At 45.5% G+C, this 23,537-nt stretch overlaps 1 protein-coding gene across 3 annotated transcripts in view; it reads right to left on the bottom strand.

Moving 5' to 3' along the window:
• Nucleotides 1-22,196, bottom strand: part of LOC144671448 (inositol-tetrakisphosphate 1-kinase-like) — a 56,015-nt gene extending 33,819 nt beyond the window's left edge. Inside the window, exons 1-2 of one of the 3 annotated variants that reach the window (XM_078533357.1) lie at nucleotides 21,772-22,196; nucleotides 6,086-6,110 (exon numbers count right to left, since the gene is read on the bottom strand). In XM_078533357.1, coding sequence (XP_078389483.1) covers nucleotides 6,086-6,110; nucleotides 21,772-21,866 — 120 coding nt within the window. In that variant the 5' untranslated portion in view covers nucleotides 21,867-22,196. Of the gene's footprint in view, nucleotides 1-6,085; nucleotides 6,111-17,938; nucleotides 17,987-21,771 lie in introns of those variants that run through there. The other 2 variants (XM_078533359.1, XM_078533358.1) reach the window with 2 other exon arrangements.
• Between the last annotated feature and the right edge of the window lie 1,341 nt (nucleotides 22,197-23,537).

Here is a 23,537-nt window from a genome sequence, read left to right as displayed (position 1 = left end):
TAGCACCCAGGGACACAATGATCAATGATTTCATGACACTATCTAATCCTGTCCTCACGGGGGAATTGAACTTGGATCATTTCTGTTAGAGGTGCCATCATTTGGGCGACGTTAAGCCAAGGGCCTCCCAAGTAGTTATAAAAGATCTATTTTGTGACGCTCTTTCAAAGAAGAGCAAGGAAGTTCTCCCTGGTGCCCTGCCAATATTTATCCCACAACCAACACCTAAGGACAGAATATCTAGTCATTTACCTCATTCCTGTTTATGTGATCTTGCAGTGCGCAAATTAGCAGGGTTTTTTTTTATTGTTCAAGTAAGATTGGGCATTCTGCATCATAACTGGCATAAATTCTTAACAAAGTCTCACCCACAGGTTCCCCAAAAGTGGTCGGTTATGTGGAAAGAGGGAATAAATTCTCACTTTCCATGGACGATGTTTCTCCGGGGTTGAAGCACCATTAACAGGATAGAATACAGGGAGATCTGATCTCTGCTGAATGTCGTGAAGAACTAACAGGACACTAGTGGGATTCGCAGCTCACCCAAGTCAAATAGCCAGGAATCTTAAACTATAGTTACATGAATTTTTCCGTTTAGTCAGTTTCATTATTCTGACCCGCACTTATGTTCGTTCTGTTATGTATCCCTGATTTTAAAAAAATTAATTCGCGGGATGTGGACCTTGCTGTCAAGGCCAGCATTTGTTGCCCATCCCTAATTGCCCCTTGAGAAGGTGGTGGCGAGCTGCCTTCTTGAGCCGCTGCAGTCCGTGTGGTGTAGGTACACCCACAGTGCTGTTAGGGAGGGAGTTCCAGGATTTTGACCCAGCGACAGTGAAGGTACGGCAATATATTTCCAAGTCAGAATGATCTATGGCTTGGAGGGCAACTTGCAGGTGGTGGTGTTCCCATGCATCTTCTGAGCTTGTGCTTCTAGGTGGTAGAGATCGCAGGTTTGGAAGGTGCTGTTGAAGGAGCCTTGGTGAGTTGCTGCAGTGCATCTTGTAGATGGTACACACTGCTGCTACTGTGCGTCGGTGGTGGAGGGAGTGAATGTTTGTGGATGTGGCGCCAATCAAACTGCTGCTTTGCCCTGGATGGTGTTGAGCTTCTTGACTGTTGTTGGAGCTGCACTCATCCAGGCAAGCGGAGAGTGTTCCATCACATGCTTGATTTGTGCCTAGTAGATGGTGGACAGGCTTTGGGGAGTTAGGAGGTGAATTATTCACTGCAGAATTCTCAGCTTCTGACCTGCTCTTATAGCCACAGTATTTATATGGCTAGTCCAGTTCAGTTTCTGGTCAATGGTAACCCCCAGGATGTTGATAGTGGGGGATTTAGTGATCGTAATGCCATTGAATGTCAAAGGTTAGATTACCACTTGTTGGAGATGGTCCTTGCCTGGCACTTGTGTGGCGCAAATGTTACTTGCCACTTATCAGCCCAAGCCTGAATATTGTCCAGGTCTAGCTGCATTTGGACATGGGCTGCTTCAGCATCTGAGGAGCTGTGAATGGTGCTGATCAATGCGCAATCATCAGTGAACATCCCCACTTCTGACCTTATGATGGAAGGAAGGTCATTGATGAAGCACCTGAAGGTGGTTGGACCTAGGATACTACCCTGAGGAGCACCTGCGGTGATGTCTTGGAACTGAGATGATTGAGCTCCAACCATCTTCCTTTGTGCTCGGTATGACTGAAATCAGTGGAGATTTCCCCCGCGATTCCCATTGGCTTCAGTTTTGCTAGGGCTCCTTGATGCCACACATGGTCAAGGGCAGTCACTCTCACCTCACCTCGGGAGTTCAGCTCTTTTGTCCATGTTTGAACCAAGGCTGTAATGAGATCAGGAGCTGAGTGGCCCTGGCAGAACCCAAACTGAGCGTCAGTGAGCAGGTTATAGCTAAGCAAGCTTAGAATTGATTTTTCTTTTATAAGCTGACCTGAAAGTGCTTGTGGCTGAGATAAGAAAAGCACCTTTCAGACCTTCAGATGCCAAGTGACACTGTGATCCTCTACTCCACTGGTCTTCCAGGACAATGGTCCAAGCTAGATGCCTAGTCACACAGAGGCCGTGTGGAACCTAGTCCCTTGCCCTCCGTCCCCCACCCCTCCCCCACCTCTCCCACCCCACCCCCCACCCACCAAACTGTGACCCACTGCCACATTCAGCCTCCAGCCCTGGATGGATCAACCACCCCCTTCACCTCCACCCATCCACCCTCACAAGCTGCTTTGCATTCACCACTAAAAGCTGCCAAGTGACCTGGTCTAGATCACTTCCTCACTCGCCATAGAAGGGAAAGAGAGCAAAAGAGACAGCCAGAGAGAGAGCAAGAGCGGGCGAGGGGGAGCAAGAGCGAGAGCAGGGGGCGAGGGTGAGGGTGAGGGCGAGGGAGACCGCGGGCAAGAGTGTGAGAGAGAGAGCCAGAGAGAGAGAGAGAGAACAAGCAAAACGAGAGAGCGTGCAAGAAAGCGACAGTCAGAGAGAGTGTGAGGGAGAGAGAATGAGCAGGAGAGCAAGTGAGCAATAGAGAGAGAACCAGCAAAATGAGAGAGAGCGAGAGAATGAGAAAGCAAGGACGAGAGAGAGAGAATGAAAGAAACAAGAACAAAGAGAGAGAAGCTGAATAGAGAAGGAAGACAAGGGAGGGTCACAACAGGAAGCAGAAAAGGAGATAAAGAGAGAGAGCAGCGACAACAAAACATTGTAATAGTTTACACTTCAATCGACGTCATTCACTGTGAAAGAGTTTGGAACACCCAAGGCTCACAAAAACTGCATTAGAAATGAAAGCTCTTTCTTTAAATCACCTCTGCAGCCTGTCAGACCTCAAATGTCAATAGCTAAGGAGACAAAAGGAGCCAACCTGAGCTGCAGGTGTGGGGGACATGAAGAGAATTCAGCAGCAGCTTTAAATGGCAGGGACCAATAAACCCAAATGGCACCTTCCACCCTCTTGCCTGGTGGAGCAGTGAACCAGCTGATACTGTGTCCTCTGTGCCTGACACCAGCACAATGCCTGGCTGAAGGAAGGCACAGAAAATATCGACAATTTTTAAAAAATTGGCAGAAATACCAGCTCCTTCAGCATCAGATTCTGCGGGGGCTTGGCAGGGCAGGCGCTGAAAGGATGTTTCCCCTTGTGGAGAAATCTAAAACTAGGGGGCACAGTTTAAAAATAAGGGCTCTCCCATTTAAGACAGAGATGAGGAGGAATTTCTTCGCTCAGAGGGTCATTCATCTGTGGAATTCTCTTCCCCAGAGAGCAGTGGAGCATTGAATGTATTCAAGGCTCAGTTAGGCAGAGTTTTTATTGGCGAGGGGGCCAAGAGTTATGGGGAACAGGCAGGAAAATGGAGTTGAGGCCACAGTCATAGGAACCATGATTTAATTGAATGGCGGAGCAGGCTCAAGGGGCCGAATGGCCTAGTCCTGTTCCCATTTCTCATGATCTGGTAAAGAGGCTTCATTATAGCATCCAGAGATAAGCGTTCAGCACTCAACTTGCTTTGCATAGCCCAGTTCCACTTATTTGGTGAGCCTGTGACTTTAAAAGGGACAAGCCAAAATTAACAGCTTAAAAGATGGGAGGTTAAACCAAAGCCTAGTCGGCCCTCTCAAGTGGACATAAAAGCTCCCTTACCTTTTACTCAAAGTTCTCCCATGGTGTCCTAGCTCAATAGTCATCCCTCAACCAATGTGACTCAAAAAAAAAGCAGATCACCTGGTCATTTATCTCATTGCTGTTGGTGGGAGCTTGCTGTGCGCAAATTGGCTGTTGCGTTCCCAGCGATTACACTGGGGGGGGAAAAAAAACGTTTTGGGACTTCCTGAAATTGTGAAAGGTGCTACCCAAATGCAGGTTGTTTCTTTAACATCGACAATCTTGCCCAGATTCCGGAATGACCCGGAACAATGCCACCAGAGTCTGCTGCCGGCCAGTCTGATCCAAAACATTATCCCCTCTTTTCAGACCCCATTCGCCTGTTGCACAAATCAGCGTTTAACCTTTGCACAAAAATTGTACATCGAATTGTTTAGAGAAGGGTAAATGTGTGAATATTAACTTAAAATAAGGCAGGATAACAAGGCCAGGGGTTACAAATATGAATTAAACAATCCAACACATGGCAAGCCACATATCGGAGTAATATAAAATGTACCACACAGAAACAGGCCACTCGGCCCAACTGGTTGATGCTTCCCACTAGTCTCCTCCCACTCCTCTTCATCTTACCCCATCAGCGTATTCGCCCATTCCCTTTTCACAATCAGTTGCACTCACTTTCAACCACCTACAGTTAAAAAACATGCTTGGTTTTGATATTGTGCATTATTGAAGCAGTGAAAAGATTCACGAGGATAATACACAAACTGAGAGGTTAGGCCTATCAGGAAAGGCTGAACAGGCTAGGGCTCTTTTGTCTAGAAAAGAGGAGACTGAGGGGTGATCTGATAGAGGTCTTTAAGGTTATGAAAGGGCTTGATAGGGTCGGCATAGAGATGAAGGCTGTACTTGTGGGGGAGACCAAAGCCAGGGGCAATAAATGCAAAATGATGGTGTGTGTTATAGTTGAATCAGGGAGTCCAAGTTGCTGTGGTAACACGCACTTTTACATGCATGTTGCAGCCTGGAGCTATGGATAGTGACGGTAGAGGCTCCAACTTTCTTCCCATCACACGGCTGACCAGGAATCTCTCCCACTCTTTCGACATGCCATTGGCGTGTGTCGGAAGGATTTGCAGGTTGATACTCAACCTGTTTGGCTGCGTCATGAACACACCTTCCTTGACCATCAGGAACTGGGACTTGAACCTGGAGCTTCTAGCTCAGGCAGGTACGCTACCCACCGCAGCGCAAGATCTCCTACAAATACAAGATAATCAGCAATAAATCCAATCGGGAATTCAGGAGAAACTTCTTTATCCAGAGAGTGGTGAGAACTCATTCCCACAAATAGTGTAGATGCATTTACGGGGAAGCCAGGGATAAAGGAATGAAAGGCTATGCTGATGGGATGAGATTAAGGGAAATGGAAGGAGGTTTGTGTGGAGAATGAACGCTAGTATTGACCAAATGGACCAAATGGTCTGAAATACTTCGTAATTTTCCAAATACCCTTTCCTGTATTCGTGAGAAACGTACACATCCCATTGTCAAATATCTTGTCAAATTAGAGTAAACACTGACCGTATCTGTCAAGCCACATCCTGCATTAACCCTGAGACAGTTGAGTGCTGAGTTGCTATCAATGCAAGGAACTACAATTGGCCAAAAGGTAAAATACAAAAAAAAACATTGGGAGCACTCAGCAGGTCAGGCAGCATCTATCGGGCGATGGAAGGTACAGTTAATGTTCTGGGTCGATAACCTTTAGCCAGGAACTAAACAACAATGGAAGGTCATCAGCCTGTAACATTAACATGACCTTTCATTCCCACCACCCCCCTCCCTCCCCCCGCCCCGTGCCACACCACCGCTGCCAATCGTCCAACTGTTTCTAACATTTTCTATTCTTCACTCCAATTGGATATGGAATTTGTAAATATCTCAAGTGGAACATACAAAATCTGACTCTAGATGATAAGTGGAGCCCCAGAGTTAGAGGGAAAATTCCTTCTTCCTGCTATTTTAAAGAATACAGTTACAATTCTTTTGATAGCGCTTTCCAAACCTGTGAACTCTACCACTAGAAGTCCATGTAGAGAGGATGTGTGAGAACATCACCATCTCCAATTCCACACTCCAACCACATCACTCACCATCCTGACTTGGAACTATATCGCCGTTCCTTCACTGTCGCTGGGTCAAAACCCTGGAGCTCCCTTCCTAACAGCACGGTGGGTGTACCCAGACTAGATAGATTGCAGCAGCTCAGAAAGGCAGCTCACCACCACCTTCTCAAGGGCAATTAGGGATGGGCAACAAATGTTAGCCTTGCCAGTGACACCCACATCTCATGAATGAATAAAAAAATTACAGCAGAGTAAATCTTCACCATGGAAACTAGCTACAGACTTTGGGAAAGAGAAGCAGTTTCACCAGAGATAAAAGGTACAAGAAACAGCCGTCACTCACCTCTATGACTTCGATTCCTCTTGTCCTATGGAACAAAAGAAAAATCTGCATTAAACTTTTAGCCAATTTATCACGACTGAAGTGAAGCTGTAACTCATATCATTCATTAACTGACCTTTTGTCTACACGTAAGCGCAAATGCATATGACACACGGCTCAAATTTGCAACATACTCAGCATATTACAGAGAACTCACTGACGCTATATCTTAAGACAGACTAGCTTCACCCCAATCAATTTAGTAGTTTAACAAGTTAGGTGTCAGTCTAGGCTTCGTACTAGCACTCTCACCTCTATGTCAGAAGGACATGGGCTCGCACCTCACTCTAAATTCATGAGCACATAATCCAGATGAACACCTCCGTGTTGCACTGAGGGAGTGCTGCACTGTCAGAAATGCCATCTTTTGAATGAGATGTCAAACCCCAGAGGAAAGATCCCACGAGACTACTTGATGTAGGGCAGGGGAGTTCTCCCTGATGTCCTGGACAATATTTATCCCTCAACCAATATCACTAAAACATTTACTGTTGGTCATTTACCACATTGCTGTTTGTGGGAGTTTGCTGCGTGCAAATTGACAGCCGTGTTTCCTACATTACAACAGCCAATGAACTTCAAAAGCACTTCGTTGGCTGTAAAGCACTTTGGGGCATCCTGAGGTTGCGAAAGGTGCTATATAAATACAAGTTCCTACTTCTTTTTAAACTCAGAAAGATCCCAATTCAATTTTCCTGTCAGTACAGGGTTAGATATACTAAGTCATTGGGATAGTGACAAGGCTCTTCCTTATCCAAATGGGTGACTCTTGACCGTCAGTCAAACAACCTTTCCCCTGCCATCTGCAATTTTTTTGTAATTAATAAACAGGAGCGTTCAAAACACTTTATGTTAACGCCAATAACAGTTCTCCCAGATGTTGCTCAGAGCTTTGCCCAGGAGATTGATCTTCAATCCCAGGAGGCTCAAGGCTTTTACATTATGGATCCAAAAGAAAGCAGAGCAGATTCACCTCTTGCATGTACTTTAAGAGGCACAGTAATCGAGAGGCTAGGGGCAGGGAGCTAGCAACATGGAGGTTGTGGGTTCAAATCCCACCAAGGCAAATTGAGGAACTGTGAGCAGGCACCAGAAATAACGACCACAGAAGCTTCTAGATAATCGTAAAAACCCAACTGGTTCATCAATGTTCTTCAGGGACTGCCCAAAATATCCCAGATTTGGATGGATCATGTGACCTTTGGTCATACTTAACAGCAACAAGAACCTGAGTTTATTTAACACTTTCAATGTAGGAAAGCATCGCAAGGTTGTCATCAAGAGAAGCACTTTTGACACGGAGCCGCAGGAGGAGATATCAGGACAGGTGCCCAAAGGTTTGGGCGAGGGAGGAAGAAAGGTTCAGGGATGGAATTCCAGAGCTTAGGGGTCAGGCAGATAAAGACCAATGCTGGGGTGAATAAAATTGGGGATCCACAAAGGGGCGAATTGGAGGAGCGCAGACATCTCAGCGGGTTGCCATGTTGGAGGAGTTTACAGAGATAGGGAGGAGTGAGACCACGGAGGGAATTCTCTATAAACAAAACAATGAAATGAGGGCCTCGACCCACTTCAGAACAAGTCTGAAAACTAGGAAGAGAATCTTTGCTGCTCCTCCTAGTCACTCCTACATATTACAGAGCTCTTGCTGGGTTTCCCTAGAAATCCTACTGGGCGTTGAACCACCAGTGATCAACTCCACAGCCAGGGTTTTGAGAGTGGCAGGGTTTCCCTTCCTGCCATCTGAAGAGTCAGGGGGGAACACATTGCCCGCCAACACTGTCTGTCCCGTAGCGATTTGACACTCCAGCGAGTGTTAATTGGCTGGAGGCGGGACTTCCACCGCTCACTCAGGAGGAAGCCCCGCCTCAAGAGACCTGCCGGCCAATCTGGTTGACCAGCAGCACTCTAGTCCCTAAAGCGCCAGAAGCTGCAGTGGACAGGACTGGGGCCGCATGGAGTCCCCAGGGCCCAAGTCCCCAGGATCCCAGGAAGAGGTAAGTTTTGGGGGTCTCAGGTAGGGGAGGCCTGGGGGAGTAGGCAGAGGGAGTTTGGGGTGTCGGTGGAGACACCGGCAGCGGAGGGAGGTCCTGCGATTACCAGATGTTAAGGAGAGGGCACCCGATGTTAAAAGGGGGATGCTGATGGAGGTGCCCCTCCCCCTTCCTGCCCGAGGCCTGAACCCGATTATTTTCGGACCTCCCCCCTACCCTGGAACTGCTTCCACCAGCCTAAAAACTGAGGCTGCCTAATCATGTGATGATTTTTCTAACTCCCCTGTTACCACTTCTTTAATAATGAACTCCAGCAATTTCCTGACAACTGATGTCAGGCTGACTGGCTATGGTCCCCGGTGTTCTCTCTCTCCCTTCTTTGTTGAATAGCAGTGTTACATTTGTTGCCTCCAATCCACCCGGACCATTCCGGAATCTGGAGAATTTTGGAAGATCACAATAAGCACATCCACTAACTCTTCAGCAACCTGCTTTAGAAGCTTAGGATGCAAAGCCATCAGATCGAGGGGGCTTTCTGACTTTCAGCCTCTCTCCCTTTTGATATACTTGTAGAAACTCTTCTGATCTGTTTATATAATGCTGGCTAGTTTGCTCTCAGGAGGTCTTGTGATGCAGTGGTAGCATCCGTAATCTCTGGACCAGAAGATCTGGGTTCAAGTTGCACTTCAGGACTTGATAGCCATGGAAGGTGCATTCATAACATGGTCAAACAAGCTGATTATCAGCCTGTCAATCCTTCCAATATGCCTGATACGATTGGGGGTGTCTCCTGGTCAGCCATACTGCAGAAGGCAACAGCAAACCACTGCAGTACTTTGCCAAGCATAATCATGGACCAAACCAATGGAAGTCCATGGTCACCACTGCCATCTTAAGGCATGGCAATGATTCCTGGGATGAAGAACTGTAGCTATGAGGATAGATTGGAGAGGTTGGGACTGTATTACTTGGAGAAAAGAAGGCTGAAAGGTAAATAGTGAGAAACTGTTCCCATTCAACAGAATATCAAAAACCAGAGGGCACAGCTTCAAAATAATTGGCAAAAGGAGTAAATGTGATGCGAGGAAAATTGTTTTCACCCAGAGAGTGGTTGGAGTCCGGAACAAACTTCCTGAAAGGGTGGTGGAGGCAGGTTCGATCGAGGTATTCAATTATTGGATTGTTACCTGAAAAGAGTGAATGTGCAAGGTTACCAGGATAAGGCAGGAGAGTGGGACTAGGTGGAATTCTCTTTCAAAGAGCCAGTGCAGACTCAATGGGCCAAATGGCCTCCTCCTGCACTGTAAAGATACTGTGATACTGTGGTATCTGGAGGAGGAGGGGGAGGAGTTTACTCTCATTTTATTTTCTCTCGTTTTCTTCATCAACTTTTTGATAATGCTTTACTGGCATCTAAACCTCTTCCTGTTGTCAGGATTACTACTCTTGTGCCAATTTTACAGCCTCTTTTGTTTTAGTCTAATACTATCACCAACCTCTTTAGTTAGCCACGAACGGATCTCTCTTCCAGTGGAGCTATTATTTCTCAAAGGAATGCAAGACATGCTATTAAGTCTAGCAAACCTCCCATGGCTTTGCCTGTGGTAAGTTTGATGGTTTAGAAGAATAGGACATTATATTAAGGGACACGCAAGGTGTTATTCTGCTGCACCCTTCCCTATCTCTGTAACCTCGTCCAGCTCTACAGCCTGAGGTCTCTACATTCCTCCAAGTCTCACCTCTTGGGCATCTCCGGTTTCCATCACTCCAACACTAGCAGCCATGTCTTCAGCTGCCTGGACCTCAAGCTCTCAAATTCCTTCCCTAAACCTCTCATACTCCTATCCTCATCATCCTAGAAGCCGTTGCTAACTAACTCTTTGACCAAGCTTTTGGTCACCTGTCCTAATATCTCCTTATGTGGCTTGTAGGGTTGCCAACTGTGATTAAATGTATTCCTGGAGGTTTTATCACATGACTCGCCCCCACAATCCAGCCATTAGTTGGCCAACACGTCCATCCTTGTGACGTACTGCTTTCTTATACCAAATGGAAAGCAAAAAGACTCATTACCCAATTGGATGATGCCTGACTTCAGCCGAACTGCCTTTTCCCCCCATTTTCAAAGAAAATGACAAAAGAAAGTCTTTTTCAATGTCCCGATGATTTTTCTCCAGGGTTTGCACACAGCAGTGTCCTGGAGATTGATCTTCAATTCCTGGAGACTCCAGGCCAACCCTGGACGGTTGGCAACTCACACGGCTCAGTGTCGAATTTTGTCTGCTGACACCCCTGTAAAGCAACTTGGGATGTTTTGCTACATTAAAAGGCACTAAATAAAGGCAAGTTGCTGCTGCTAAGGCAAAGGTGGTGACCAGTGTGACATGTCCCTTTAAGGCCTCTTTGTTGTTCAGAGAACAATAAAGATGGCTGAAGCAGGAAGTAAAATAAAGATGCCAGTGTTGTGATTAAGTACATTCTTCTAAGGTACCTTTATTACAGCAAATGACAACACTTAAGGTTAACGCTAGCTGCTGCGAGTATCATTCCTTGCTCCCTATTGAGCTGAGAAATGGTGCATCAAGAAATAATTGCACCAGGAGCTGACAGACAACCTAGAGCCTAGTTCAAAGTCAACACTTTTGGAAAAGGAGATAGAGAAGGAGGAAAATACAAGTGGTAGCGGTGTATTACAATTCATTCAGGCACTCTGTGTTGCTGTGGCAACATGTATTTTTACATGCATGTTGTAGTCTGAAGCTATGGATAGTGATGGTAGAGGCTCCAACTACCATCACATGGCTGACCAGGAATCTCACCCACTCTTACCGCCTGCCATTGGCGTGTGTTGGAAGGATTTGCAGGTTGGTATTCAATCTGTTTGGCTGCGTCATGAACACACCTTCCTTGGCCATCAAGTCCTGGAATGGGACTTGAACCTGGAGCGGAATTTGAACCTGGAGCTTCTGGCTCAGAGGCAGGGATGCTAACCCACTGTGCCACAGGATCTCCACTGGATAAAAGGAGGGGCATAATATTCAAAATGAAAAGTAGAAACTGAAGGTAACCTACATACAATGTTTAATTTTGCAAAATATCCTTCCCAATTTGATCTCCATTTTGTAGTTCCTAAAGGTTGTGTGTCTTGAAAGGGTGATTGCACCATGTGCATTTATATAGCACCTTCCACAACCTCTGAAGTGCTTTACAGTCCAACTAAGTACTTTTCAAGTGTCGTCACTGTTGTAATGAAGGAAACATGGCAGTCAATTAGTGCAAGGCAAGCTCCCACAAACTGCAACAGCTTGTTTTTATATAGCACCTTTAACATAACACAGCATCCCAACATATTTCACAGGTGTGATATATAGCACAATTTGACAATTGTTTTAAGGGGTGTTTTGAAGGAGGAGGGAGAGTAGAGAGGGCCAGAGAGGTTTCAGAAGGGAGGTTCAGAGATTAGGGCCCAGGCAGCTGAAGACATGGCTGCCAATTGTAGAGCAATTAAAATTGGAGGTGCTCATGAGGACAGAATGAGATGAGCGCGGAGATCTTGGAGGATTGTAAGGTTGGAGATTATAGAGATAGGAAGGCGGTGAAGCTATGGAGGGATTTGAAAACAAGGAAGAGAATTTTAAAATTGAAGTGTCGCTTATACTGGGAGCCAATCAGCACAGGGGCGATGGCTAATGAGCAATGTGGTAATGACCAAGATAATCTGTTTTAATGATGTTGGTTAAGGGATAAATATTGGTCAGGACACTAGAGGAGAATTCCCTGCTGTCCTAAGAAATTGTGCCATGGGATCTTTGATATCCACTGAAGAGTTGGTTTGACATCTCATCCCAAAGATGGCACGTCCGACGTTCTGACAGCATTTTCTCAGCACCACATTGAAAGTGTCAACCTAGCTGGAGTGGGACTTGAACCCAGAACCTTCCTAGAGGCGAGCACAATGCCATTGTGTCCCAGCAAAACCAGTGTGGTGGAGTCGGGGAAGAGACGATGGCGTAGTTGTATTGTCACTGAACTAATATTCCAGCGACCCAGGGTAATGCTCTGGGGACCCGGGTTCATAATCCCACCATGATAGATGGTGAAATTTAAATTCAATTAAAAGTCTGATGATGACTGTGAAACCATTGCTGATTGTTGTAAAAAACCCATCTGGTTCACTAATGCCCTTTAGGGAAGGAAATCTGCTGTCCTTACCTGGTCTGGCCTACATGTGACTCCAGACCCACAGCAATGTGGTGGATTCTTAAATGCCCTCTGAACAAGGGCAATTAGGGATGGACAATAAATGCTGGTCTAGCCAGTGACGCCCACATCCCATGAATGGATTTTAAAAAGTCATCTTAATTTTGGAATTCACATGGATGGGTCATCCCTGCTCGAATGAATTACTGATCAGGTAAAACCTTTATAGGTTCAAGGAGGACTATCAAAACCTGACAGATCACAAGTGTAAGACGTTTAGTCGAGTCATGCCCTTGAGGCACTGGCAATGATACGCGGGCGCTAGTAGCCTCCCAAGTACCAATAATATATTAAGTCTGAGCATTTTCCCTTCACAGCTCTCCCGGGCCCAGGGGTTGCTCATGGCTTCTCTTGCTTGGAGAATTATGTTGAGCTTCAATGAAGGACAGAATATCCCAGCGTGCAAAGCAGTAAGGAAAACCCTCTGTTGAAAACCTTCAGTTCTGATGATCAGGGTGGTGGCCCCATTATCACAGCCCAGCAACTGAGATTGGCTGCCCCAATTGGGAATTTCTTAATGATTCAACAGAACGGACAAGAGAACATTACAAAAGAAATTGCAGTAATGTTATAAGATATTCCCAGAGCAGAAGAAGAGGGATGTGGATAGGGCAGGAAAGAGAGGATTTGGGCGGCTCTTCCATCATGATCTTCATGTACAAACTACACGAGGCCTCCAAAATATTGACCATTAGCTGATCCTATTCTTTTGGTGTCACCAGACAACAACATGTGAAAAAAGCATACTTGTTCATGAATATTTTAATGTTAAGGAAGTTATGTTAAACTTGTATAGAACACTGGTTCAGCCTCAACTTGAGTATTGGGCCCAGTTCTGGAAAAGATGTGAAGGCGTTAGAGACAGTGTAGAAAAACGTTCACGGTCCCAGGGATGAGGAACTTCAGTTACATAGATAGAATGCAGAATTTAGGACTCTTATCCTTGGAGAAGAGAAGGTTGAGAGGAAATTTGATGGAGGTATTCAAAATAATGAGGGCTCTGGACAGAATAGATAGGGGGAGACTGTTCCCACTGATGGACCGAGAACCAGAGGGCCCAGATTTAAAGTAACTGGAAAAGAAGCAATAGCAATGTGAGGAAAAACTTTTTATCAAGCAACGAGTGGCTAGGATCTGGAATGCACTGCCTGAGAGTGCAGTGGAGGCAGATTCAATCATGACTTTCAAAGGGGAATTGGATTATTATCTGAAAAGGAAGAATGTGCAGGGCTAGAAGGAGAAGGCGGGAGAATGGCACTAAGTGAATTGCTCTTTTGGAGAGCCAGTACAGACATAATGGACCAAATGGCCTCATTCTGTGCTTTAACAGTTCTGTGATCTTTTAATTCTTCTAATTCACTGCACTAAGCGGCTGACACCAGTTGCGAGAAACTTGTAAGCACCAATACTCCCCCCACTGTTGAACAACAACTCGCATTTGTATAGCGCCTTTAACATAGGAAAAGGTACCAAGGTGCTTCACAGGAGCATTATCAGACAAATTTTATCTCATATTAGGGCAGGTGACCAAAAGCTTGTTAGAAGAGGTAGGTTCTAAGGAGTGCCTTGAAGGAGAGAGAGGTAGAGTCGGAGAGATTTAGGGAGGGTATTCCTGAGCTTAGGGTCCAGGCAGCTAAAGGCACGATTGCCAAAGGTGGAGCGATTAAAATCAGGAATGTGCAGGAGCCCAGAATTAGAGGCGTGCAGAGATCTCAGAGAGTTGCAGAGCTTGAGAGAATCGCAGAGATGGGCAAGGGTGAAACTATGGAAGGGTATGAAAACAAGGATGAGAACTTTAAAATTAATACGTTGCTTAACCAGAAATCAATGTAGCTCAGTGAGCACAGGGGTGGTGGGTGAATGGGACTTGGTGCGAGTTCAGGCACATGCAGCAGAGTTCCGGATGAGTTCCAGTGTATGGAGAGTGAATGATGTAAGACCGGCCAGGAGCAATGCAATAGTCAAGTCTGGAGGTAACGAGGGCATGGGTGAGGCTTTCATCATTCAATGAGGAGTCAGGCAATGTGATTGGTACTAGGGCGAAAATGAAAAGAACAGCCCAAAAAAATCTCTTCAGACACAGCCCGCACTGGGAAGGAGTGAGCAAGGAGAACAAAATGTATAATTGTACAGCTGGATGTTTTCCGTTCACTTGTTACAGCAGCAAGCTGCATGTACATGGCCAGAAATAAGGCAGAATACCAGGTAGGCCATGTGGGCCATCATCAGTAAACACAGGTGCCAACGATTGTACAACATATAGCAAAGCATTTTGCCATAATTCAAGGCACAAAGACACTTGTGGGGCTTGATATGAAAGAACATAGGATCAGGAGGAGGCTATTTAGTTCCTCGAACCTATTCCACCATTCATTTAGATCATGGCTGATGTGTGATCTTACTCCATATTACTCTTTGCCCCATATCCCTTAATACCTTTGGATAACAAAAAAATCTATCAATTTCAGATATAAAATGAACTGATCTAGCATCAATGGTCATTTTTGGAAGAGAGTTCCAAACTTCTACCACCCTTTGCATGTAGAAGTGTTTCCGAATATCACTCCTGAAAGGCCTGGCTCTAATTTTTAGATTGTTCCCACTAGTCCTAGACTCCTCAACCAGCAGAAATAGTTGCTCTCTTATTTAACCAACATGTTCCCCTTAATATCTTGAAAACTTCAATCAAATCATTCCTCAATCTTCTACATTCCAAAGAATACATTTCTAGTTTGCGTAATCTCACCTTGTAACTTAACCCTTTGAGTCCAGATATCATTCTAGCAAATCTATGCTGCATTCCATCAAAGGCCAATATATTCTTCCTAAGTTGTGATGCCCATAACTGCTCGCAGTGACTCCAGGTATGGACTACGGGCTATGTATAGCTGAAGTATGACTCCTAACTGCTAATAGGATCATAAGAACATAAGAACTAGGAGCAGGAGTGGGCAATTCAGCCCCTTGAGCCTGCCCCGCCATTCAATATGATCATGGCTGATCTCATTTTGGACTCAACTCCAATTTCCCACCCTCTTCCCATAACCTTTCAACCCGTTACTAATTAAAAATCTGTCTATCTCCTCCTTAAATTTATTCAGCGTCCCGGCATCCACTGCACTCTGAGGTAGTGAATTCCACAGATTCATGACCCTTTGAGAAAAGTAATTCCTCCTCATCTCTGATTTAAATCTACCACCCCTTAGCCTAAAACTATGGCCTCTCATTCTAGAATGCCCCACAAGGGGAAAAATCCGCTCCACGTCTACTTTGTCGATCCCCTTTAGCATCTTGTATACCTCAATTAGAGCTCCTCTCATCCTTCTAAACTCTAGCGAGAATAGGCCTAAACTGCTCAATCTCTCCTCATAAGACAAGCCCCACATCTCTGGAATCAATCTAGTGAACCTCCTCTGAACCGTCTCCAATGCAACTACATCCTTCCTCAAGTAAGGGGACCAAAACTGTGCACAGTATTCCATGTGTGGTCTCACGAATGCCCTGTACAGTTCCCTATTTTTATACTCTATTCCTTTAGCAATAAATGCCAAAATTCCATTTGCCTTCCTTATTACCTGCTGTACCTGCATATTAGCTTTCATTGATTCATGCACGAGGACACCCAGATCCCTCTGCACTGAAGCATCTGAAGTTTCTCTCCATTTAAATAATAAGTCGCCTTTTTATTCTTCCAACCAAAATGGATAACCTCACACTTATCCACGTTAAACTCCATCTGCCAAATTTTGGCCCATTCACCTAACCTGTCCATATCCATTTATAAATTTCTTATTTCTTCATTGCAACTTACTTTCCCACCTATTTTGGTGTCATCTGCAAATTTAGCTATAGTACCTTCTATTCCTGAATCCAAACCATTAATATAGATTGTAAATAGTTGGGGCCCAAGGACCGAACCCTGTGGCACCCCACTAGTTGCAGCTTGCCATCAACATTTATCCTGACTCTCTGCTTTCTGTTGGTTAGCCAATCCTCTATCCAAGCTAATATATTACCCCTAACTCTGTGTGATCTTATCTTGTGCATTAAACTTTTGTGTGGCACCTTATCCAAGGCCTTCTGGAAGTCCAGATATATTACATCTACAAGATCCCCATTATCCACTTTGCTTGTCAAAGAACTCTAGCAAATTAGTCAAACATGATTTACTCTTCATAAAACCATGCTGACTCTGATGGATTGCATTTTGACTTTCCAAATGCCCCATTACTACTTCCTTAATAATGGATTCCAACAATTTCCCAACGACAGACATTAAACTAACTGGTCTGTAGTTTCCTACTTTCTGCCTCCCCCCCCTTTTTGAATAAGGGCGTTATATTAGCATTTTTCCAATCCACTGGAACCTTTCCAGAATCCAGGGAATTTTGGAATATTATAGCCAATGCATCCACTATCTCCGCTGCCACTTTCTTTAAGATCCTGGGATGTAGGCCATCAGGTCCTGGGGATTTGTCACCCTTTAATCCCAATAGTTTGCTCAGTACTTTTTCTCTGGTGATGGTGATTGTTCTAAGTTCCTCCTTCTCTATACCCTCTGCACTACCTGTTACTTTTGGGGTGGTACTAGTGTCCTCCACTGTGAAAACTGAGGCAAAATATTGATTAAGCGTCTCTGCCATTTCTGCATTCCCCACTATTAACTCCCCAGTCTCATCCTCCAAGGGACCAACATTCACTTTAGCTACTCTCTTTCCTTTTATATACTTGTAGAAGCTTTTGCTATTAGTTTTTACATTTTGCAATAGTTTTCTTTCACAAGTTACCTTTGCTCTTTTTATTATTTTTTTGTTGATCTTTAAAAGTTTCCCAATTTTCCAGCCTGCCATTGACCTTTGCAGTTTGGTATGCCTTAGTTTTTGCCTTTATGTTATCTTTAACTTCCTTGCTTAGCCACGGATGCTTTTTCCCCCTCTTAACATCTCTCTTCCTCTTTGGAATATATTTTAGTTGGGAGGAATTGAATATCTCCTTAAATATCTGCCACTGTTCATCAACTGTCCTACCTTGTAGTCTTACTACCCAGGCAACTAGGGCCAAATCTGCCCTCATGCCTATGTAGTGCCCTTTGTTTAACTCCAGAGCACTAGTGTGGGACCCAAGTTTCTCGCTCTCAAACTGAACTTGAAATTCTAGCATGCTATGATCACTCTTCCCTAGAGGATCCTTCACTATGAGATCATTAATTAATCCCATCTCATTACACAAAACCAAATCCAGAATAGCCTGCTCCCTGGTTGGTTCCACAACATATTGCTCCAAGAAACAATCTCTAATACACTCTATGAACTCTCCCTCGAGGCTACCCTTGTCAATTTGATTCAAGCCAGTTGGTGAAGTCGAAACAAAGGCACAGAGCTTTTCTTTATTAAGAGTGTTTATTGACTTATTCAGTCTCACAACTCTCCTCTCACTCAACCCAGTGTCCCAGCTATCCCCTATTTATACTTTTTTGAGCAAATGAATAAAACAAAATAACAGCCCCTTAAAAGGGCACTATAACTAAAAACAAAAACTTATCAAAATTAGCTTAAAGTACCATTTTGGGGCTGATTATGCACTCCAGCCCCTGCGGTGGCCATCGGTCGTACTGGTGGACACTGTGCACTCCTTCTCCAGGGACACCCAAGCACGAATGTAGCCGCAGAAGAGAGGCAGACAGTCGGGTTGAATGACAGTCCCTACTGCCCGCAGCCTGGGCCAGTTAATGGCACCTCCTATTTATATGTGCTCAAAGGCAAGTAATACCCATCACCTGTTTTTCTAACCTTAACAATGCAATTGGCAAGATAATAACACTAACCTCTTGTACTTCAAGTATCTAGGTATAAAGGCCAGCATTCCATTAGCCTTTCTGATTATCTTCTCATGATATTTTAATGATCTCTGTACTTGGACTCCCAAGTTTCTTTGGACCTCCACTGTTTCTAGCTTTTTACCATTTTGAATATACTTTGATCTATATGTTTTAGGTCCAGTGTTCAGAACAAAAGAGAAATTAAACAGTGAACGTTCAAGTCAGCTGCTCTAACAAAATTGAAATGCAGAAATGGCCCAGAATTTCCCAGCAGGATTACTTTTCCCTCTCACACCCTGTGCTGCTGACTGTCTCTGGCACAAGGTTCCAAGGACACATTTCCGGTTAGAATCAGCAGAAAATTTGTCTGCGGGTCTATCCTTGTTTCAATCTGTGTCGATTGTGTGTGCAGCACTGTCGCCTGAGTGAGGACATAAATACGATCATACAAATTAGGTGCAGGAGTAGCCCAAAGTCATGGGAAGATGGTGGTGTAGTGGTAATGTCACCAGATGAATAATCCAGAGACCCAGGCTAATGCTCTGGAGACATGGGTTCAAATCTCCCCACAGCAGCTGGTGGAATTTAAATGAACGATTGTGGAATTGAAAGCTAGTCATCAGTGATGGTGACCATCAAACTACCATCAACAGTCGTAAAAACCCCACCTGGTTCACTAATGCCCCTTTAGGGAAGGAAATCTGCCATTCTTACCTGCTCTGACCTACACGTGACTCCGGAACCACAGAAACGAGGTTGACTCTTAATTGCCCTCTGAAATGGCCTGGTAAACCATTCAGTTCAAGGGCAATTAGGGATGGGCAACAAATGCCACCAATGCCCACATCCCATCAAAGAATACATTTTAAAAGACCCACTCCAAAGACGTCAGCGCAAATTGTTGCGTGTGCACTGCACCGTTGGAGGTGTAGCTTTTTCAACTAAATAAAAAAATCGGTGCTACGTTAAGCTGAGCCTGCCCTCTCAGGTGGATACATGAGTAAAAAGTGCCACAGTACTCTTTGAAAAGGAGGGAATTCCCTGTGGAGTCCTGGTCCAGAACCTATGTTTCATCAAATATCACCAAATCAAGGGTCTGTGCTTTTGTTAACAGAGGCAGGGAGAGTGGCTAGGTTATGCTGCAGTTTACCATATCCGATCCCAATTCAGTTTGCAAAAGGTGATAATTCACAATGGGAGTAAGGAATCAAAAGAGGGTACGTGTGCTAAGTGGACTGGTGTGTTAATTAAGCAAGAGGTTGAAGGATTAATGCATGTTTAGGATCTGGAATGAGCTGCCAATTAGGGTGATTCCTTCACAGCTTTCAAAAGAGAATTGGATAAATATTCAAAGGAGAAAGATTCGCAGGGGGTGGAACTAATGGGAATCGCTCCTTGAAAGAACCAGCACAGACTCAATGGCTTAATGGCCTTCCTCTTCGCTGTACCATCAAATGATTACTTTTGAAGTGGCCTAGCCAACAATGCCCTCATATCCCATGAAGAATAAAAAGGTGATCAATAGTTGCAGGGAGTGCCTGGGGAGTGGGTTAACTTTGTATTGTATCAATGGGTGGGGGGGGGGGGGGGGGGCGTAATTACTGTTGTAATGTAGGTAAGAGTAAAGGTCTGACATTATCAATAGTTGGAAGGAGTCCCTGCAGAGGGATCAAGGGTCACAGACAAGTGGAAGCACCATTGCCTGGAAGTTCCCCTCCAAATCTCTCACCATCCTGACTTGGAAATATATCGCCGTTCCTTCACTGTCGCTGGGTCAAAATCCTGGAACTCCCTCCCTAACAGCATTGTGGGTGTACCTACAACACAGGGACTGCAGTGGCTCGAGATGGCAGCTCACCACCACCTTCTCAAGGGGCAATTAGGGATGGACAATGAATGCTGGTCTAACCAACAACACCCTCATATCCAATGAAGAATAAAAAGGTGGTCAATAGTTGCAGGGAGTCCCTGGGGAGTGGGTTAACTTTGTATTGTATCACTGGCGGGATCCCTCTCACACAAAAGACTGAAAAGCAGTCAGGTGGGCACCTACTTAGGCAGAGCCTGTACAGAACTGAAACCTTCCAATCTGGCTTTGCGATCAATGGAAATGACAAGAAGCATTAACTCTTGCCAATTCAACCTCTTATTGGTTGGGTTTTTGAAACTGTCAATAAGTTTCACAGCTCATGGTAGACTCAACCTCCTGGAACAAAAGGAGGGCTGCCATGTCCAATTGATTCAACACACAAAAGAAAGACTGAACTGTTTGAGAAATAAGAAAAACCTCTATTTGACAGCAACGATTGTGCAAGCACCTACTTCAGCAGGTTTCCTGTGTTAACTAAGATGTGGCTGTATGAAGTCATCCACAGCAAATGCTTATCAATGCAGCCTTTAAGTAATGAGCTGGCTTTTACCATAAATGCATCAGCATTTATAGGGGGACCCCGGGGAGTGTGTCAGTATTTACAGGGCGTCCCTGGGGAGTGCGTCAGTATTTACATGGTGTCTCCAGGGAGTGTATCAATGTTTACAGGGGGTCACAGGAGTGCGTCAGTATTTACAGGGGGTCACAGGGAGTGTGTCAGTATTTACAGGGGGTCACAGGGAGTGTGTCAGTATTTACAGGGGATCACAGGGAGTGCGTCAGTATTTACAGGGGATCACAGGGAGTGCGTCAGTATTTACAGGGGGCCCCTGGGGAGTGTGTCAGTATTTACAAGGGGTCACGGGGAGTGCGTCAGTATTTACAGGGGGTCCCCGGGGAGTGTGTCTGTATTTACAGGGGGTCCCCGGGGAGTGTGTCAGTATTTACAGGGGGTCCCCGGGGGAGTGTGTCAGTATTTACAGGAGGTCCCCGGGGAGTGCGTCAGTATTTACAGGGGGTCATGGGGAGTGCGCCAGTATTTACAGGGGGACATGGGGAGTGCGTCTGTATTTACAGGGGGACATGGGGAGTGCGTCTGTATTTACAGGGGGACATGGGGAGTGCGCCAGTATTTACAGGGGGACATGGGGAGTGCGTCTGTATTTACAGGGGGACATGGGGAGTGCGTCTGTATTTACAGGGGGACATGGGGAGTGCGTCTGTATTTACAGGGGGACATGGGGAGTGCGCCAGTATTTACAGGGGGACATGGGGAGTGTGTCAGTATTTACAGGGGGACATGGGGAGTGCGTCTGTATTTACAGGGGGACATGGGGAGTGCGTCTGTATTTTCAGGGGGACATGGGGAGTGCGTCTGTATTTACAGGGGGACATGGGGAGTGCGTCTGTATTTACAGGGGGTCCCCGGGGAGTGTGTCAGTACTTACAGGTGGACCTAGGGGGCTGTGCCAGTATTTACAGGGGGACCTGGGGGAGTGTGTCAGTATTTACTGGGGGATTGTGTCAGTAAGTACAGGGTCAGGGATGTGGGGTTCCCCAGGACTGTCAGTGGGGTCCTCAGGAGTGTGTCAGTCCAGTGCTTACAAGATGCTCCCTAACCTATAACCCATCCGCAAAGACAGAAGAGTTCTTAAAGCTCTGAACCTCCAGGGAAGGAATGAAAATAGATCCCACCCATTCTTACCGACAGAGATCAGCGAAGACCAGAAAATTCAGCTTCCTCCTTTTCTTATCGCTCAGGCAGAATCCCACTCGTTTCGCTTTGAACCATGTTTGCATGATTCAACACTTCTGGCTACAAGCGGTAAATGTCTTCCCTTGGGGTGAGATCTTTTAGCAGCAAGTTAGTTGCACCTTGATTGATATAAAAGCTGTGAAGAGGGAGGGAGGGAGGGGCGGGCGCTCAGTCATTCCAGCGCATGTTAATCATAACTGATCAATTTCACCTCTCCCATTCTTAATAAAAAAGGGCCAAAGTCTGATTGCTTCCCCACTCCGTCAATATCTTCCCTCCTCCGCAGGGACCCAACGAGCAGCAGGTCCCAGGAATACTCTGCTTCCCAACTCATTCTCTGGCTCCCAGTCTCGGCGCCGCCCCCTTGGTGTATTTCACCAAATCGTTACAATCCCCCAGTGTTGCAACACAGAAAACCACAAGCCACGCCTTCCTGCGTGGGCGCGGCCATAAGCCCCACCCCCTTCAAGGTATTTGAAAAAGAGCTGCATTTATATAGCGCCTTTCACGACCATGGGGGCACTTTTGCAACTAATGAAGTGCTATTTGAAAGTGTTGCAATGTAACAAACACAGCAGTATATTTGCGCACAGCAAGCTCCCACAAGCAGCAACGTGATAATGACCAAACATCCTGTTTTTGTGACGTTGGCCGCGGGATAATTATTGGCTAGGACACTGCGGAGAACTCCCCTGCTCTTCTTCAAAATAGTGGCCATGGGATCTTTTACCTCCACACTAGGGCACACAGGGCCTCGGCATCTCATCTGAAAGTTAGCACCACCAACAATGCAGCACTTCCTGGAGCGTTAGTCTAGACTTTTGTGCTCAAGCCATAACCTTCTGCCTCGGGGGTGAGAGTGCTGCCCATTGAGCCACTGCTGACACATTTGATCATTGGTATTGGACACTCTGCGGCTGTCAATCAACCTGAAGGGTGGGAGGAGCTAATGGAAACAAGAGGTGGATTGAGGAAGTGGGAGTTTTGCTGCCGTTGAATCTGAAAAATCCTCCTAATTTATTTATGGTCCGAATGCCTGATTGGCTGATAGGCCACCTTATTATCCAATGGGTAGTATATGATTAATCCAGGAAGTGGAATCATGCCCAGTATTCTTAAACGTATTTGACTGCTTATAAATACAATCCAAAGTGAGCACCACTACCACCTTGCAAGCTCCCCTCCAAGTCACACATCATCCTGACTTGTGTAACTGTTCCTTCACCGTCGCTGGGTCCATAACTTAGAACTCCTTCCCCAACAGCACTGTGGGTGTAGCTACACCAGATGGACTGCAGCTGTTCAAGGCGGTGGCTTGTCAAGGGCAATTAGGGATGGGCAATAAATGCTGGCCTAGTCAGAGACACCCACAACCCGTGAACAAATTAAAAAAAAACTTCATGGGCTATCTTCGTACTGGTGTCAGCTGCAGCTCAGAAGGTAGTACTCATCTCTGAAGCAGAGGGCTGTGGGCTCAAATCCTACTCCAGTATAATATTGTAGTAATTGTAGCTACAGTCATTACATTCCTTATAGCTACAAGTACAAATATCTAGGTTGACACGCTGTACTGTAATGTTGGAGGTGCCATCTTTCACGCAAGATACTAAATTGTTTCAGGTGCGTGTGAGTTGGCACGGTTTTGAAGAGGAGATGAGTTTTCTTCCAGTTCCTAGCCAATATTTAATCATAGGATCACTGAAATTTACCACAGA

This window comes from Cetorhinus maximus, chromosome 32 (assembly GCF_964194155.1).
Source record: "Cetorhinus maximus chromosome 32, sCetMax3.hap1.1, whole genome shotgun sequence".
In the NCBI taxonomy this organism is placed as follows: Eukaryota; Metazoa; Chordata; class Chondrichthyes; order Lamniformes; family Cetorhinidae; genus Cetorhinus; species Cetorhinus maximus.
This window is presented reverse-complemented; position numbering and strand designations above follow the sequence as displayed.